At 37.2% G+C, this 19,116-nt stretch overlaps 1 protein-coding gene across 1 annotated transcript in view; it reads right to left on the bottom strand.

Annotated features, from left to right (window-relative positions):
- Positions 1-19,116, bottom strand: part of SMURF2 (SMAD specific E3 ubiquitin protein ligase 2) — a 74,250-nt gene that overhangs the window by 22,624 nt on the left and 32,510 nt on the right. Inside the window, exons 2-8 of the mRNA XM_070740358.1 lie at positions 13,938-13,976; positions 12,755-12,863; positions 9,860-9,993; positions 9,327-9,392; positions 4,771-4,855; positions 4,465-4,548; positions 1,913-2,115 (exon numbers count right to left, since the gene is read on the bottom strand). Coding sequence (XP_070596459.1) covers positions 1,913-2,115; positions 4,465-4,548; positions 4,771-4,855; positions 9,327-9,392; positions 9,860-9,993; positions 12,755-12,863; positions 13,938-13,976 — 720 coding nt within the window. The remainder of the gene's footprint in view (positions 1-1,912; positions 2,116-4,464; positions 4,549-4,770; positions 4,856-9,326; positions 9,393-9,859; positions 9,994-12,754; positions 12,864-13,937; positions 13,977-19,116) is intronic.

Raw genomic sequence — 19,116 nt, 5'->3', positions numbered from 1 at the left:
CTCCGAAAAATACGGTAGTCCTTGACCTACAACCATTCAAAGTTACAACGGCATTGAAAAAAGCGATGTAAGGCCCATTTTCACACTTACGACCATTGCAGCATCCCCATGATCATGTGATCAAAATTTGGACATTTGGCAACTGGCTCATATTTGATCACCTTTTGAAACCTTCTGACAAGCCAGGTCAATGGGGAAGTCAGAGTCATTTAACAACCATGTTACTAACAATTGCAGTGATTAACTTACTAACTTAGAATGATCTCAAAATTGGGGGGGGGGTCACTTAACAATTGTCTTGCTAACAGTGGAATGTTGGGCTCGATTGTGGTCTCAATTCAAGGACTACCTGTATTTTATTGAGATGTGAATCTGAGTTTTAACAGGAATTTTTCATAAGGAGGTTTCAGTAATATATTGTCATTGTTCAAAGCAATAATGAATTTTTGTACAAAATAAAAGAACAATCCTGAAATTACAAATATTCCCAGCTCAGACCTGCTAGTGATTTCTATAGATTACACACACACACACAAATTCACACTATAGATGTTCTATATATGTTAATAGATTCTGCAGATGGAGCCACTGAATTAAAAAATGGTACATATTGGGTGAGTCTAATGAATATGGACACCTCAATGCCAGCTAAATCAATAGATATTTCCAAATAAGCAGTAAGAACTCAGGGTGGGGAGAGAGCCTTCCTTTCATTTTCTTCCCTTAAAAAGCATCACATTTGCACAAATGCAAATACATGCCAATAAACATTACAAACATAATCTAAATTTGATCCGCGAATCCAAATGTTGTAATCATCAATTAACAACTTTCCTCTATGTCAATGAAGACTGTTACTCATCCAGGCAAATGTGTCAGAAGGTTGAATTATTATTGTGAAAACTTTCTACTACAGATTTTAAGATCTCAAAACTTTCTATTTTAAATACAATAACTTTTTAAAAATTCTACAATGCAAACAAAATCAAAGTGTATAAGGAAAAAATGTATGTTAGAATAATAAAAGCTGAGTTCTGGTAGAATTGCGGTAAGTGTGTGTGCTTGCATGCCCGCACGCACAGGTGCACATACACACAAACACACACACGCACACTTATTAAACTTATACCCTGCTACAATCAAATGACTTTCAGTAGTTTACATGGCATATAAGAAAATAATATGGCAGGATGTAATCTGGGTCAGTCACCAGGACCAGAAGTTCTGTCTTCTGAGCTATCAGACTCATGATGGAATCCATCTTCAGGGAAGTTCTCTCTAGATAGACAAGTTCCCCAAGGATGGGATCCAGCACGACTCCAAAAGCTCAAAAGACAGATCTTCTGGCCTGGTGACCTAGACTGGATCCTGCAACATTATACTTCAAAATTAATTAATTTATCTGCAGGACAATTAAAAATAACAATAGCAAAAACCCCTTGACAGGCGACACGCATACAAAACACAAAAACAGAAAAAGAATAAAAGAGTTGGTACACATATATGCATTTTGAATATATAACATTAGTGACCTGTCTAAAGCAGTTACAGATTTCTAAATTTTTAAAAGCAATACGTAAAATGTGTGCATATTCATAACCAGAAAACTTAACCGCATTGGTCTTTGCGATACCACACAATATGCCTCATTAAAAAACAGCAACACTAAAATTCTCTTTGCCTAATGGTACTGATTCAAAATTAGTAATTTTTATGACCACACTGGTTTGTAATGGAGAGGAAAATGTCACTGATTAAAATATTTATTAACCACAAGGTCCCAGGATCTCCATTGTGTTGCACAATTGCCAAATCGTCATAGTTAGCCCAGTACCATAATCTTTTTTTTAAAATTATGCTTTCTTATTTATAAAAGACAAGCAGCCAGTTATAACATTTCAGGAACACATACCATATCCCTCAGGTAGATCAGGAGGAGTATGCAGGTGGGTCCTGCTCATGTAATTCCTATGCCTCTGAGATCTAACTCTTCTTTCTGCTATCCTGGGGTCAAATGACTGTCCACATGTTGCACCATTTATTCCTGTAATAGGTGTGTTCTCATCCACAAAGCAACTCAGAGGTCTGCCAGGACTGGAATATTCCGAGGCTGGCCTATTGAAAAACAACAATATTTGTTTCTTCTATTAAAAGGGCATTGTAATCTAAAATTACAAAGTTTTAAGCAGGAGTTAAATGCTCCCGTTCGCTGGTGCCTGTTAGTCATGGCAGAGCCGGTTGTGAAGGGAGCATGAGGCTCCACCCAACTACCTGGATGCCACCATTTGAACTCTTTTACCCTCTATGCATGCACAAAGAATTCTGTGCATACTCAGAGGATAAAAGAACCCAAATGGCAGCATCTGGGTGAGTAGATGGAACCTCGTGCTCCCTTCATGACCGGCTCTCTGATGACTGACAGGCACGAGCGAACTGGGAGCATTTCACTCCTAGTTTTAAGCAATGTGTTAAGAAACACTAGTTTTCTTAACATGTTGCTAGAAGGCTACACTCTAATAAATGAATAAAATTTCATTAAATTAAAATGACAAGCTGGGTGCTGCAGTGAAAGAGGGCACGAGCGTTGAAGACATTCTCTTGTATTATGGCATAATAAATTATTGTTAAAGGCAGCACTGCCATCAGACCTAATAAATGAACTGTCATGTGATAAGTAGACTATTCTTCAAGCATCTACTGTCAAAATCCAAACAGTTGTTTCATATGAATATGAACAGATCGGTAGTTGGGTACAAAACATTTGCAGGTTCCTTCAATGATCTGGCTGCTATGTTTTACACCGGAAGCAGTTTCCAACTCAGCCCCCAGGGCAATTCTGTGTAAAAGCATATTTCCAGTAATCCAGCCCTAAAATTATCACCACAAGGATTGCTGAGGCCAGATCAGTCCTGACAAGGAATGGTTACAGTTACAGCTGGTAGTTAGGAAAAAGCTCTCCTTGCCACAGAGACCACTAATGCTTCCTTTGATAATAAAAATCCTAAAACCATCCCCACACTGGGAAATGTTCACACTGTTTGCATTGTACTAAAGATGGAACAAAGGAGACTAGGGGGAAGGAAGATGAGAGATCTCATTTCCTACCTATTAGCAATGACACAGTTGCCAACTTTACAACCAACAATAGAAGAATCAGGAAAATCTTGGTTGCGTTTGTACTGGTGCACAAATGTCACTGTCTCCCACTCAACTGGAAGCAAAATAGGAATAATTTCTTTAATTGCCCAAACTGTTTCCCTTGTTTCTCCCTTTCCTAGAAAGAATATATAATCTAATAACAAACCCTGAATTAATTTAATAAAAACCAGAGTTCTGTAAAAAAAAAAGTTTATAAATATGACTCCTTTATTCCTGCTGATTTTACTACATTATTGAATATTTTAAAAATAAATAATAAGGACTTAAAGAAAACTTAACCAAACAGGGATAAGTAACTGTTTTGATCCAATAAGCATATGCAGAAGATTGAGATGATGTTAAATGTTCTAGCAAAATGACTGTTGCAAAGGAGATTCTTTTTTTAAAAAAAAACTTCTTGTTTATCTGAAAACTACTTTGGACGCTCTGCCTCTCAAGATTCCATGAAAATATTTCCATGAGCAAGTATGTACAGTGGTACCTCATCTTACGAACGCCTCTTCTAACGAACTTTTCAAGATACAAACCCGGTGTTTAATATTTTTTTGCCTCTTCTTCCGCACTATTTTCACCTTAGGAACCCAAGCAGCTGCTGCTGGGATGAAGGGGTTTCTTTTTTCCCCCTTTTTTGAAGAAAGAAAAGGGGGGGCAGCTTGGAGGAGTAAAGATTTTGCATGCTTGCAAAGGCACTGAAACTGTGTCTTTTTAAGAAAGAAAAGGGAGGGGCAGCTTGGAGGAGTAAAGATTTTGCATGCTTGCAAAGGCACTGAAACTGTGTCTTTTTAAGAAAGAAAAGGGAGGGGCAGCTTGGAGGAGTAAAGATTTTGCATGCTTGCAAAGGCACTGAAACTGTGTCTTTTGAAGAAAGAAAAGGGAGGGGCGCCCCCCTTGCCTTTCTTCCTTTCCACTCACCCTTTAGCCTAGCCTTGCTTCTTCCACCCGCCCCCTTTAGCTGCTCCTCCCTGCCCTCTGTTCGCCTCCCTTCTAAAGTTTGGGATTTTCCTGAAGGATTTGCACCCATTATTTGCTTTTACATTGATTCCTATGGGAAACATTGTTTCATCTTACAAACTTTTCACCTTACGAACCTCCTCCTGGAACCAATTAAGTTCGTATGATGAGGTACCACTGTATTATGTTTTTTGTATAATAATGAATACATATGAATACATGAAAAAAAGCTCTAATTTGGGGGGAAAGGACATGGTGTGGTACATTAATTTAGAATTGGATAATTCCTAGTACTGACAACCACTTGGAGTTGTAGACACGCCACACCTTTAGCTCTTTTTAAAAAATGCTTACCGTGTTGGTCTCTCCCACTGTGTTGTTCGCGTGATATGATTCAAATACTGAATTCTTCCAGAGGCTGTTCTCCTTTCTTCCCAGCTAAATATTTTTGTATTGAAAGAAAAGTGTACATTATAAGAAGTTTGATTTTAAAATGTTTGAGTTCACAGAGTTACTTATTAAATAAGTGTATGTGTAATACGTTTTAAACTAGCATTCTTTCATTCTTTATTATCACTGCAAATATTAAGCACAATTTAAAACAGTGTATGGGACATGCAATATAGAATTTTATTCCAACTGTCCAAAACATTAACTTACCCATCAGGTAAATCATTGTCAAATAGTCTACTGCAATCAACAACTTGTCCTCCTATGCCTATCCGGTCTCTGGACTGAAGGCTTACTATCAAAAAATGAAAGTCAAAATTAAAACATAATTATGGCATATCTTGCATGAATCCTTTTGATTCCGTGATAAACACATTTGGAATTTTGAAAATATATAAGATGCTCTTATCTTTTCACTAAACTCCCCGAGGATTACTCCAAGTAGAAAGCAGTTTGATGAGATTCCAGTAATCTGACCATGGAAATTTTAGCTCAGTAAACAAGTATTCCTATAACCATGTCTCTATAACCTCAAGCTACAACCTTATACCACCAATCTGTTCCTCACGGTTGCTTGGTAGAACACAAAACATACTTTTGTTAGAAAAGAATACTTTAGTAAAAGATTGCTAATGATTTAGTAAAAGATTGCTAATGATTTAGTAAAAGATTGCTAATGATTTATCTGGAATTTATTTATTTATTGGATTTGTATGCCGTCCCTCTCCGCAGACTCGGGGCGGCTAACAACAGTAACAAAACAGTATAATCCAATACTAAAAACAGTTAAAACCCATTATATAAAAACCAATCATACGTACAGACATACCATGCATAAAATTGTAAAGGCCTAGGGGGGAAATGTATCTCAATTCCCCCATGCCTGGCGGCAGAGGTGGGTTTTAAGCAGCTTACGAAAGGCAAGGAGGGAGGGGGCAATTCTAATCTCTGGGGGGAGTTGGTTCCAGAGGGTCGGGGCCGCCACAGAGAAGGCTCTTCCCCTGGGTCCCGCCAAACGACATTGTTTGGTTGACGGGACCCGGAGAAGACCCACTCTGTGGGACCTAACTGGTCGCTGGGACTCATGCAGCAGAAGGCGGTCCCTGAGGTAATCTGGTCCAGTGCCATGAAGAGCTTTATAGGTCATAACCAACACTTTGAATTGTGACCGGAAACTGATCGACAACCAATGCAGACTGCGGAGTGTTGGTGTGACATGGGCATATTTGGGAAAGCCCATGATTGCTCTCGCAGCTGCATTCTGCACGATCTGAAGTTTCCGAACACTTTTCAAAGGTAGCCCCATGTAGAGAGTGTTACAGTAGTCGAACCTCGAGGTGATGAGGGCATGAGTGACAGTGAGCAGTGACTCCCGGTCTAAATAGGGTCGCAACTGGTGCACCAGGCGAACCTGGGCGAACGCCCCCCTCGGCACAGCTGAAAGGTGTTTCTCTAATGTGAGCTGTGCGAGGAGGACACCCAAGTTGCGAACCCTCTCTGAGGGGGTCAATGATTCTCCCCCCAGGGTAATGGATGGACAGATGGAATTGTCCTTGGGAGGCAAGACCCACAGCCACTCCGTCTTGTCTGGGTTGAGTTTGAGTTTGTTGACACCCATCCAGGCCCCAACAGCCTCCAGGCACTGGCACATCACTTCCACTGCTTCGTTGACTGGACATGTAGATCTTGTTAATTCTGGAGTATCTAGCAACATCCAATATCAATATTACAATGTTACTCCTTCCACATTCTTTTGTGAGAAACAATAACATAGCAATTCCATTTCTACGTAAAGAAGTAACTCCAAAATATGATACTGTCAATGTTATATGATCCTGCAAGATTTTGGTTGTCTCCATGGTTCTGAACACCAAAATAAACTGGGAAAGGCAATAGGGAGGTGTAACGAAGCAACATCTCTTTGCTGATAATATCCCATTCTCTTCCATCAAATTAATACGAAGGATGATGAAACTAAATCAGGAATAGTAATAATAAACTGAATAAGAGCCAATAAGCAGCAACCCATTCCTGGCAAAACTGAGTACCTGAGAACCAAAAAATGCTTTGGTTCTTCACAGAATCTCCGTTAAGGATCATGTAAATGGGGAGTGGTGAGCGGAAAGAGAGAGAGCTTTCTCAGTTAAGATGCCAAGGTTGTAAAATCGCTTTCTCAAAGAAACTTGCCTAGTGACATTCTTATGGTTTGGCCTGGTCAGATATTTTTTATCACATTATTTTCAACATGTCATTCTTTTTTTTCTGTATGCTACACCTATCTTTATATTATTTCCTTCCACCACTAAAAGCTCTGCTTAAAGCTGACATAAAGCTTGCCAGTAAAGATAAATCTTTAGGAAATTTAATTCACTGAACATGTGGACAATATAGAAAAGGAACTTATTTACATATCATTTAGTATAAGTCAACTGCTAGGAATCAGATACTTCTGTATAAAAGACATCTCCATATCAGGGATTCTATATATCATATAACATTATGATCTGGTTTCTCACTTGTTTTTTTTAATGCTGGTTTACAATTTTTCAAGTTTTAATAGCAGCATGTATGACACAAAGCTATTGCAAAAATAGTTTAAATCTTTATGAACAATTCCCACATTTATACCTGCATTAAAAAGACAACCTTAGGTGCTAACATTTCTTACATCCAAAGATTTTTCACAGATAAAATAAAATGATAATTCTGTGCCTAAAATGTTGCAAATAATACAACAAAGGCTGTCTGTGTAAACCTAAGCAGTTCTGTTTACTTTATAAAGAGGCCAGTCAAGAATGAAACTGAACACATGACTTATTTGTGGTTTCTGTGGCATTAAGATTAATGGGCTTTTCCTAATCCTGTTTAGATTGGAACTGAAAGCTCAAGTCTAGACCAAAACGAGCATCAACTCAGGGAAAGATAACAAGAGAGGTTGAGTCTCATTGCAACCCAAAGGAATGCGGGCCTTCTGAAGGTAGGGCACCATCTGCGAACAGATCCTTAAAATTCCACCTGCTGGGATCATCATTTAAAAAAACCCCAATCAACAATAACTTGGGAGCAAGAATACAGTCTATAAATCAAATGTATGGAAATTCTCATTAGAGGTAATTTTCTCAACCTCCAACTTTTTAAATTTGTTAAATCATAATGTTAAATTTGAGACAGAGGTGCGTTGCTCCCGGTTTGGACCGGTTCTATAAAACTGGTAGCAGAAATTTCCCTCCAATCACTGCACCGGGACCAATCGCCAGTTGGCCATGCCCCTGAACTGGTTTTCTCAGTGGCACCATAGCTGCCACCATCTGGTTTTGTTCTGTGCATGCAAAATATGTGCACGCCCACGCAGCATGGGAGGAAGGAGATTAGCAGCGAGGTAAATTAGAACCCACCTCTGATTGGAGGATAAGGTTCTATTTCATCTATAGAGCCTAGTACCATTGACATAATAAGATGTTTGGAATGGGTCTAATATTGAAACACATAACATGCAGCACAGGTGTGAGATCAATTGAATTATATTTCAAAAGACCATCACAGCCCAAAATTGCATGTCAGTTTCCTTTCTCACACTCCGTACTCTTGAAAAACAATTTCATAGGGTTAGCAAACACGTTAACAGCATTGATCAAATCATAGCTAAAGTAATATGTTAAGCATTACCTTCAATGAGAAGAGAAAATAAAGCAGTATTTAAATGTAAACTTAGTTGGCTTTAAGCATTTCAGTTAAACAGTATCTGACTTGTATATACTTTCCAAAGCTTAAATAGAGATAGTAAGCAGAGTGCAATAATTAACAAGGAAGAAAAAAAAATGAATGCCAAATAATTTTGGAATGCAGAAATAAAAAGAGTTTTATGCAATGGTTTCTCTTTCCAATCAAAATTAGAATCCAATCACCCAACAGATCTTCTTTCATTCTGCCTTTGCTTTAACCTCCCCAAATCTTCTTCAGATAATAGGGAATCCTCATGAACCACGTGGGAGAAGGCAAAGTGGGAGGGGGGGGGGAGGATACAAAGGAAGTAATAAAATGCCATTCACTTTTATTCATAAAAAAATATCTGCTGAATCAAAGGGGCTTTTATGGGCAATCTGTTTAACCTAATGTACTCTGTACCATTCCTCTTCCAAGTTTTTACAGGGACCTCTTCCAAAAGACTATACTGCATTACCTGTTATGTGTTGTTATTATTAGGAAGGAAACTGTACCACAGAAGCCTTCCAGAACTTCTTTTCCAATAGAATGAAGAATTATAGTAGCTTTAGGTGGAGTTTTCTGTCAAACCTACATAGAGCCACGTCAAAATCATTCCATTCTAACTTAAAACAGACTGAAGTAACAGAAAAACTATACTTTGCATTTCTTTTTTTCCAATTCTACCCTGGTGTTTGAAGTACATATTTAAATTTGCTCTAGTGGGACCTGGTAGTTAAGGTGCTAGCTTAGATACCAAGAGACTGGGACACAAAGATGCTTTCTAAAGTTTAAGTGCTTTTTGAAAAAACACCCTTGGGGCAACCATGACCTGGAGGGCTGAGAATCTCCATAGACAATAGGTGGTAAGTTCTAATCCTGTCTTCCCAAGAAAGCCAGCTGTGTGGCCTTGAGCCATCTCTCTCTCTCAGCTCAACCCACTTTACAACATTGTTATTGTGGGGAAAACAGGGGAAGAAACAAATATTTTTACCACCTTGTGTTATTTACAAAAATAATCAAGGCAGGTTATAAAATAAAGCATAAATAAAATCATTACTTACCTACTATCTGTCCTCTAACTGTATCATTGTCATTCGGTCCAAGTTTGCACAGATCTAATCTCTGATCTATAAAAAAAACCGAGCAAGGCACACCTTATTTCTATGTAATAATCATGTAGGGTAATTTCTATGGCAAAATATATATATTGCTGAATTAAACATTTCTAGAATTTGAAAATAAGATGAAGAGCATACTGGTCTTTACCTTGCCCAAAACCACTTTGGTCTAGTGGTTAAAAGTACCAGTCTTAAAAGTCAGAGGCTGTGTGTTCAAGTCCTGCCTATAGAGTCACCTGGGTGACTATGGGCCAGTCACTCAGCTCCACCCACCTCACAGGGGTTGTTGTGGTGGTGAAAAAAATAGGACGAGGAAGTTGTGGTGGATATGTTCACCGCCTTATTTGTAAAAACAATACAGGCAGGGTACAAATAAATAAATCACAAATAAATTATAATTTCCATAGAACTAACTTTAAAGTTGCTCTACAAAGCTTACGCAAAAACACCAAAGTACTTTTGTTCTGCCTACTTACAACCAGTGTCTTTGAGACGGTTGATAGCATTAGAAAGAAGTCGCACACAACCCAGAAAACCAGCTCCCTGTTTTTTATGGATCTTCTTGTGGTTCCATACACTGATTGTTATAGAATCAGACTTTCCAATGTATCTAAGGGGAGGGAGAAAGACAGGAATCAGCAATAAAACATATGTTGACTGCATACCTCTAACAGTCTATTAGAACACAATTTTTTACTTCAAAAATTTTTTAGAGCTTCATAGCATAAAAATAGCTATTTTTATTTTATGCTGAAGAAGAGGTCAAATGCATGATACACAGTCATGTCTCCCTCATAATTTACTCACAAAAAGATTCTACTTGAGCAAATTTCAAAGGAGCTTTTTAAAAATATCTTATGTTTATCATAGATTGCTGACATCCTCTGGCTAGACATTCACAGTCTGTCAAACAGAAAAAAATGGTATGTTGAGTGTTTAATTTGGAGGACGAGTTGTAACACTTAAGAATTATGTTTCTCTCTGGGTGATGTTTAGTGAGCCTCTCCCATTACATATATTCTGTCATAGTACAAACATCTAAGTGTTTGATTTACTAAAACATCCTTCTACACTCACTCATTTAAATTGTTTATTCACCCATAACACACATACCCTAGAGTTGCAATACAGGTAGTCCTTGACTTGCAACAGTTCATTTAGTGACCTTTCAAAGTTACAGTGGAATTGAAAATGTGACTTATGGTCATTTTTCACAGTTACGACTTTAGCAGCATTCCCATGGTCATGAGATCAAAATTCAGATGCTTGGCAATTGGTTAATATTTATCCCAAGGTCGTGTGATCATCTTTTGTGACTTTCCCACAAGCACAGTCAATGGGGAAGCCAAATTCACTTAACAACCAGGTTGCCAACTTACCAACTGGAGTGATTCTCTTAACAACTGAGGCAAGAAAGGTAATAAAATGTGGCAAAACTTACTTAACAAATGTCTCATTTAACAACAGAAATTTGGGGCTCAATTGTGGTTATAAATTGAGGACGACTTGTATAAATGCTTTCATAGTTTACAAATCAATCACCGATTATTTTCCAAGACTTAGAATGTTGTTTTGGGGAGGGGGGAAGTTGCACATATAATTATGCCTTCAACTTGTTTCTACATACAATTTCTGTTATAAAACGCAAAGGTTTCAGTTGAATACCCACATATATATGAGGGGAACAAACACATTACAACTGCAGCCCTCCAATTACTCCCTCTCCCCAAAAAGGATGAATGTCTTCTATGTGCTAGCTCCCCAAGAGGCACTCACGGGACTACAATTGCAGCAAATGGTATCAGCAACTAGAGAGGAACTATTTCTTAATGACATATGTTGTGTGCATTTTTGCCCATGTTCCAAGGAAATCACTTAAATCTTTATAGACTACAGCAGGGATCCCCAAACTTAGCAACTTTAAGACTTGTGGACTTCAACTCTGAGAATTCTGGGAGCTGAAGTCCACAAGTCTTAAAGTTGCCAAGTTTGAAGACCTCTGCAAGACAGATTAAAAATTATGATAGCTTAGAAAGGCTGCTTTACATTCCATAAAACACTTCCAGCCATTGTCATAGTACACCGCCTCGCAGTCATGTAATTCACACTTATGACTAATTGTCAAGTGCCCCTTGACTGCGTGATTGCCATTTGAGATCTTTTCCACCAGCTTCCCCAGAAACTCACTAGGGAAGCTGATAGGGAAAGTTACACTCAGTGCAGGACTTCCCTTCTATACATGGAGAAGAGAAGAACTTCTGAGCTGGACTGAGGAAATCTTGAAAAATTTTAATACTTTTAAATTCCCCCCTCCCAATCTAATAGGACAGTGGTCCCCAAACTTTCCAGCTTGGTGGACCAATGTGTGTGGGGGGGAGAGGAAGTTTCCGTGCAAGCGGTGAGCACACATATCACACACACAGCTCCATTTGGACACATGCCACTCGCACAAATGGAGCCTCATGCGTCTGTCCTCCACTCATGCAAGATGGAGCTGTGTGCGTGCACTTGTTTGCCACTTCCACAGCCTCGTTCTGAACGGGCTGCAGCTCGGTGGTTGGGGACCCCTGTAATAGGATGCCAGGGTAGAAATATATTAATTCATTTAGGAAAAATATTATTTTTAATATTTCTGTTGAAAGTTGCCTGATATGATTATTTAAGAGATTAATTTTTTAAGTATAGCATTTTTAGAATTATGTCAAGTGCTAATAGTCCCCAATTTCATTTTCCTGGGTGCTATAAACGTATGATATATAGGCTAATACTTAGGCAATGATATACTGGGATCATTAGAAGTAAACATACTGGAGTAATAACTGGCTTGTGAAACAACTAAACTTACTTTAAAAGGAAGAATGCTATATCTGTGGCACTAAAACTGTACTACAAGTCCCATCATCACTGATTACTACATAAGATTTGAGAAGTTAGTGTGAATTTGGAATCCAATCTATCTGATAATCCAGGTATCTCCACTCCTCATCCAAAATCTGCATTTTTGTCTCTATTTCCCAGCTGTCACAAATATATAGTACAGTATACACACACACACACACACACACACACACACGTTTTCTCAGTTAAGCACTTTGATTTTATACAAAAAAGCGATATTTAAGAATTAGTATCTATGTGGTTGCTAAGAGTTGACACAAGTGTAATGACACATAACCAATCAATCAACCAACTCTATGATTTGCCAATGAAAGACCAGCTACTTTATAAACAAACCAGAAAGCTAACACAGGCCTGCATTACCTTTTAGAGTGATTCTTTCCAAAGAATGCCTGGTTTAATATGTTTAATTTTTCAGCAATTATCCAGCTTAAACTTTTTATCATATTTCGATAATCTCTATTGATACGTACAAGTCATAATGCTGATTCCACTTTGGATCAAGGGTATTCTTCACAGTATCAGTAGAATGGCACTGGCCAGATCCGTCCACCACCACTTTAGCAAATGGATCAGGAAGTCCTGTCAGAAAATAGATATCTTAATACAATGAGGATGCTGCTAATTGATATCATTTCATTTGTAATGGCCCATTAGAAAGAATCTACATTTTCTAATCTATTTCCTTTTTAATCCAATGATGCCTATGTGCATGAGCAGGGGGCCAGCAGGGGGGGTGGGGTTGTACGCACATGCACAGGGGACAGGGCCTTGCATTATGGGCATGGCACACACATGTGCCCTTGTGGCACTCGAGCAAAAAAAAAGCTCACCATCACTGCTATAGGGGTTCGAAGCAGCATACCTAACACTTCCTTCTCCAAGTGGGCTGAGGGACAATAACTGATCCAAAGTCACTCAATAAGCTTCTATAACTGAGGACAATCTGACTATATCAGAGAATTTGTTTAATGTTTTATGAAATGCTAGCTAGTAAGACAATACAGTGGTACCTCATCTTACGAACGCCTCTTCTAACGAACTTTTCAAGATACGAACCTGGTGTTTAAGATTTTTTTGCCTCTTCTTCCAAACTATTTTCACCTTACGAACCCAAGCAGCTGCTGCTGGGATGAAGGGGTTTCTTTTTTCCCCCTTTTTTGAAGAAAGAAAAGGGAGGGGCAGCTTGGAGGAGTAAAGATTTTGCATGCTTGCAAAAGCACTGAAAGGGTGTCTTTTTAAGAAAGAAAAGGGAGGGGCAGCTTGGAGGAGTAAAGATTTTGCATGCTTGCAAAGGCACTGAAACTGTGTCTTTTGAAAAAAGAAAAGGGAGGGGCGCCCCCCTTGCCTTTCTTCCTTCCCACTCACCCTTTAACCTAGCCTTGCTTCTTCCACCCGCCCCCTTTAGCTGCTCCTCCCTGCCCTCTGTTCGCCTCCCTTCTAAAGTTTGGGATTTTCCTGAAGGATTTGCAAGCATTATTTGCTTTTACATTGATTCCTATGGGAAACATTGTTTCATCTTACGAACTTTTCACCTTACGAACCTCCTCCTGGAACCAATTAAGTTCATATGATGAGGTACCACTGTATCTTTGAATTTAACCTAACCCTCTTTAATGCAAAGTAAAAGGTATAGAAACAGAAAGGTGTACTTACGGAAAAAATCCTTTTTCACCAAATTTTTTGCACAGAGAACTGAAACCAAAACAAAGGAGAAAAGAATATCATAAATAACATTTTGAGTTTTAATGTATTTATTAAGTATTTCCAAATGTTCAACACCACAATTTCAGGCATATGTACCCATACTGAAGTACATTGTAAATCTGGAAATGCAGACACATCATGAAATTTACAGATCAAGGATGACAGCCATAGTGTAGAGTTGGCATTCTGTTATGCAGTATCTTCATTCACTGGAATTGGCAGTGCAGAAATTGAGCTTGGCGCAGCCCACCCCAAACCACCATTACTAAGATTATATCTCTGCCTCTAAACCAATGTCATTGCCCAAAATATATGGAGTATACTTTTTGATTTATACATTTTAAAGCCAATTTAATGTAAATGTTGGTTATTTCTATACGTGTTTATTCAATATATAGTGAGAAAAACACAACTAATAATATAGATCAGCTCTAAAAATTCTGTCATAACAATTCCTTTGTACCAATTAGAAAAAGTTATAAAGTATATGGTATGTGTAATGAGAAAGAATGTCTGCAGCTCTCTAGTCACATCATCAAATCCCTGAATTTTAGTTTGTTCAGAAGATAGTAAAGAGGAACACTGGAAAATGTCTTCTTCCTAAATGTCATTCCATTTGTTTTGTTTAGATCTACGGTAATTATTGCTTTTAGAGTCCAAACATATAGTGATGTTTTAATAATCATGTGATTTTTCACTTAACAATGGAGTTACTGGTCCCAAATGTGGTTGATAAGCGAGGACAATCTAGACAGGCAAATGCTTAGAGATAAGCAAAACATCAGCAGCACAGAATTGCAAGTGCCAATTAACTTAAAAAACCATTTTAACCTTTAAAAAAACTCTTAAAAATACAAATAAAAATACAAACTAAGAAAAAAAATCTTAAATAATATTCCCTTCTACATATAATAGAATCTCTTCCATTAATAACAGATATTGTTGCATCTTTTGATTGGCAGAAATATTGTATTTTCCAAAACAGATACATCAAACATTTCGAACAATTATTCCTTGACATCTGGAATGGTTCCTGACAAAATGTCAAATTCCAAAGCTTCTGTATATAATTCAATATCACATTAACAAACATTTAGCCATAAATATACTAATAAACATTAATTTTTATCCCACTTTTCCTAAATTATATCCTACAATTCTTCTGGGAATGCAAGCCTTCTGAGACTCATGGTGTCCTCTCCTTCAATTTTATCCCTGAAACAATAACTGAAGCTGACAGAGAGCTGGCCCAAAGTCACTTAAGGAGCTTTCTTAGCTAAGGAAAGTCTAGAACTCCCTGATTCTAATCCTGTACCCATTTCCCAGTCCATTACACTGATATACATGATAATACAATTTGAATTTTTCTCATTCACTCCATATTAACCTCAAGGCACATAGAATCAAATAAAATAAATGAATAAAATAAATAAAAATACTATTTTGATAGCTAGCAAAATATTCAAAGATTGGATCAGAAAAAATTGTATGAGCAGAGCTGATTTGCCTCAAATTTATTTCTTTTAACATAACGTATGCAAGGAAAGCTGATTGCCTTTGCTAAATATGTGATGGAGGGATATTTGCAGGGGGTGGGTGTTGTTTGTTAAGTTCACCATATTGTCCTTTTTCTTATTATATTGTTTATATTGTCTGGTGAATTATGAGCCACCAGAGTTTAATAGGAGATACTGTATATATATATATATTCTCCTTACAATGTTCCAGAAGTATATAACACAGAGATGATGGCATGATGGAGACCCTCATGGAAAATGCTGTGCTCATGAATTACATGTAAAAAAAAACTATGGAAGAGCTTTTTAGAAAAATAAATGGAAAGACATTTTGTATAAAAATAATTCAATTATTAAAGAAGGAAAGTCCAACCCACAGCTAGTAATGCAGCCCCATAAGATAATAAAAACTATTTTTAAAAAGTTTATTATTTAGATACATTTATTGATTGACAATAACATTTGTAGCTCAAGATTGAATTGTGGGTCCTTGCTGTTTTGAGTTTGATTGTTTTCTTGCAGACATTGCATTACCAGACTAGGTAACAGGAAAAGGGGTTTGCTCTCATTTTTACCTAATCTAGTGGCTCCAATGTCAGTGTTGGTGGGAGTGGTTTTGGTGATTCCTTGATTGGATTTTTTTCTATGGTTGCTTTTTGGCAATTCCTTGATTGGGCTATTCTTTGCTTCTTGATTGTTGGCCTAATGTTAATGTTGGCGTTAATCTCTGCTCATCTGGGCAATGATTGCTGGTGAGTAGGTATTTGGTCTTTTTTGTTTCCTTTCTGGCTTTTTGATTGTCTCTTCTGAATGGTATGCAGATGTTGTTAATGTCTATGTTCCTGTTCATGGCTGTTACCATATTATATATTCCATATGTGGCCAAAGACATTTCCTCTTCACTTAATGCAGCCCAGGCAAGTCAAAAGGTTGGACAACCATCAACTAAACATTTGATTTTTTTTAAATTAAATTGTGTGTGCCAAGTTACAGCTTGAAATAAAATACCAGATTCCACATTATTCTCCCATAATTAAGAAGTAAATAATTATCTGAAGGTTATTCTCAACAACCAACTGAATCATTTTGTGTCCTCTTCTCCTGTTCCTCATGCTACTTGGATACCACAAGCATTGGCATCACCAGATATCTTTATACTACAATTTTACATTAGTATCACCATATCATCTGTTCAGATACATTGCTACTTTTTACCGGCAAGATCCCCACTTATTTCAAAAAATTAAAAAAAATATTTATTATTATTTATTAATTGGACTTATATGCCGCCCCTCTCTGTGGACTCGGCGCAGCTCACATTTCGATAAAAAGATACAATATAAAACATTTCTAAGGCATTTAATAGAATAATTACTTTTAAAAATTGTCTTAAAACTAGTCATTTTAAAAAACAAACAATCACATCCATACTGTCACTTTCAGTACATTTACTGGGCAGAGGCTGGGGTCTAGTGACCCCAAGCCTGCCAACATAGGTGCATTTTCAAGTTCTTACGAAAGGCAAGGAGGGTGGGGGCTGTGCAAATCTCTGGGGGGAGTTGATTCCAGAGGGCCGGGGCTCCCACAGAGAAGGCTCTTCCCCTAGGCCCCGTCAAACGACATTGTTTAGTTGACGGGACCTGGAGAAGGCCAACTCTGTGGGACCTGACCAGGCGCTGTGATTTGTGCGGCAGAAGGCGGTCCTGCAGGTAATCTGGTCCAATGCCATGTAGGGCTTTATAGATTATAACCAACACTTTGAATTGGGTCCGGAAACCAATTGGCAGCCAATGCAGTCCGCGGAGTGCTGAAGAGACATGGGACATATTACATATGTTAAATTGATTTTAACATTACCATATGTGAAGGTAAAAAGAAATAGCGCAATAAACAATAAATGGAATTCCTGAATTGAATTCATGACTTTAAAAAGGTAATGTCTCCTTCAAATCAAGCTCTACTCCTACCAACTATATGGACATATCCATGTACAGTACTTGTACTTTTCTTGGCAGCAATACTCTACAGAAATTGTTTGCAATTCCTTTGTTTTGTTTCTTTGTTTTGACTTGCAAACTCTCACCCAGAGCTGTCAGTAGCCTAGTACTAATCCTGCTTAATTTTTAAACCCAGAGAAGGTCATTCAAGTACCACCAGCTGTTAAGACATAACCTTTATTAGTTTTAAGCAAAATAATATTTCCAAATTTCTAATTTAACATGGAATGAAACTTTTTACATATTTCTGAGTTTTAAAAATATTCAGGAACAAAGAATGGAAAGACAACAAAGAAGAACATACTTTTGTTCTGATGCAAACACTGTACTGTATATCATTTACTTTCAGGATATAACAGTGCAGCTATGAAAAAACAGAGTTTCTTTAAGTGGAACAAAACGCATTTGCAATCGCAAACCTTGTTTTAAAATTAACATTTTAGAATAAAAAGAATATACAGCTATTGCATGACTTTAAGAGGTAGTTGAATTTGTTTTTATTTATTATCACCGGTATTTATTAATTTTCCATGTTTTAATCTTCACCTACCTTCTGATTTTTCCTACATATCAGCTTAAAGCATTTTAAAAAGATAAAAAGTGAAATTAAAATGAACTTTTAAGATGAACAAATAAAAAAACCCACTCTCTTAGTCAACAAAAACAAAACAGAGGTCTCCGGAGAGGGGCAGCATACAAATCTAATAAACAAACAAACAAACAAACAAACAAACAAACAAACAAACAAACATGTATTTCCTCTTTATTCCTCTTGCCTATATCACAATTCAGAGAAAATAGAGGAAAGTAATTACCTTTTTATATATGTTTTTTGCACTCTCAAATATCCTATGCTGCTTTTGACTAGAGGAAAGTATCCCAGTAAAATGTATTGTAATGCAGGGCTGCACATACCAAAGAAACTAATGGAAATTCAAATCAACAACAAAAATAAAAACTGGAGGCGAAAAACGATCTGAAAAACACTGAAGGCCACAAGAAAAATATTTTCAAGAAAACAAGTTTGGAATTTCTGTTTATACTCTGCTAATGAAGCAGACTGAACACTAACAACAACTTTATCTGCTACAATCTCGCAGTTGAAAACCAAGGCTTGGCAACCTATGATTTGTTTAGCATGCATAAAGCCTTTAATGTAATATATTAATTTTTTAAAAGAAAAATAAAAACAATACTGTTTTTACAGCAAAAGATTTTTTTTTAAAAAAAATCTAAAAGCAAGTTTTTTCATTCTTCAAATTCCAATGTATTTTTCTACATAAGCAATATGGTTTGATATTATTATTATTATTATAATATTCAGAATTTCTAGGCTAACAAAAGAACAATGTTATAATGGGAAGAAGTTGATCCCAAATTTTCTAATTCTCCAGCTTTCTGATGTCATCACACCAAAGAGAAAAAGCATAATTATATCCAAAACCTATTTATTAAAAAAATCTACCGTAAATCACATTCTCTTTCTCAGAAGAATTCAAGTGGTAGAGGAAATGAGCAAACTGAAAAGGGAAGTTCACAACCCACTTCAAATAGCAATTCAGCTTCTACTCAAAATAATATTCAACTGGAGTTCATTAGCATAGTATTCCCTGA

This window comes from Erythrolamprus reginae, chromosome 2, assembly GCF_031021105.1.
Source record: "Erythrolamprus reginae isolate rEryReg1 chromosome 2, rEryReg1.hap1, whole genome shotgun sequence".
Classification (NCBI taxonomy): Eukaryota; Metazoa; Chordata; class Lepidosauria; order Squamata; family Dipsadidae; genus Erythrolamprus; species Erythrolamprus reginae.
This window is presented reverse-complemented; position numbering and strand designations above follow the sequence as displayed.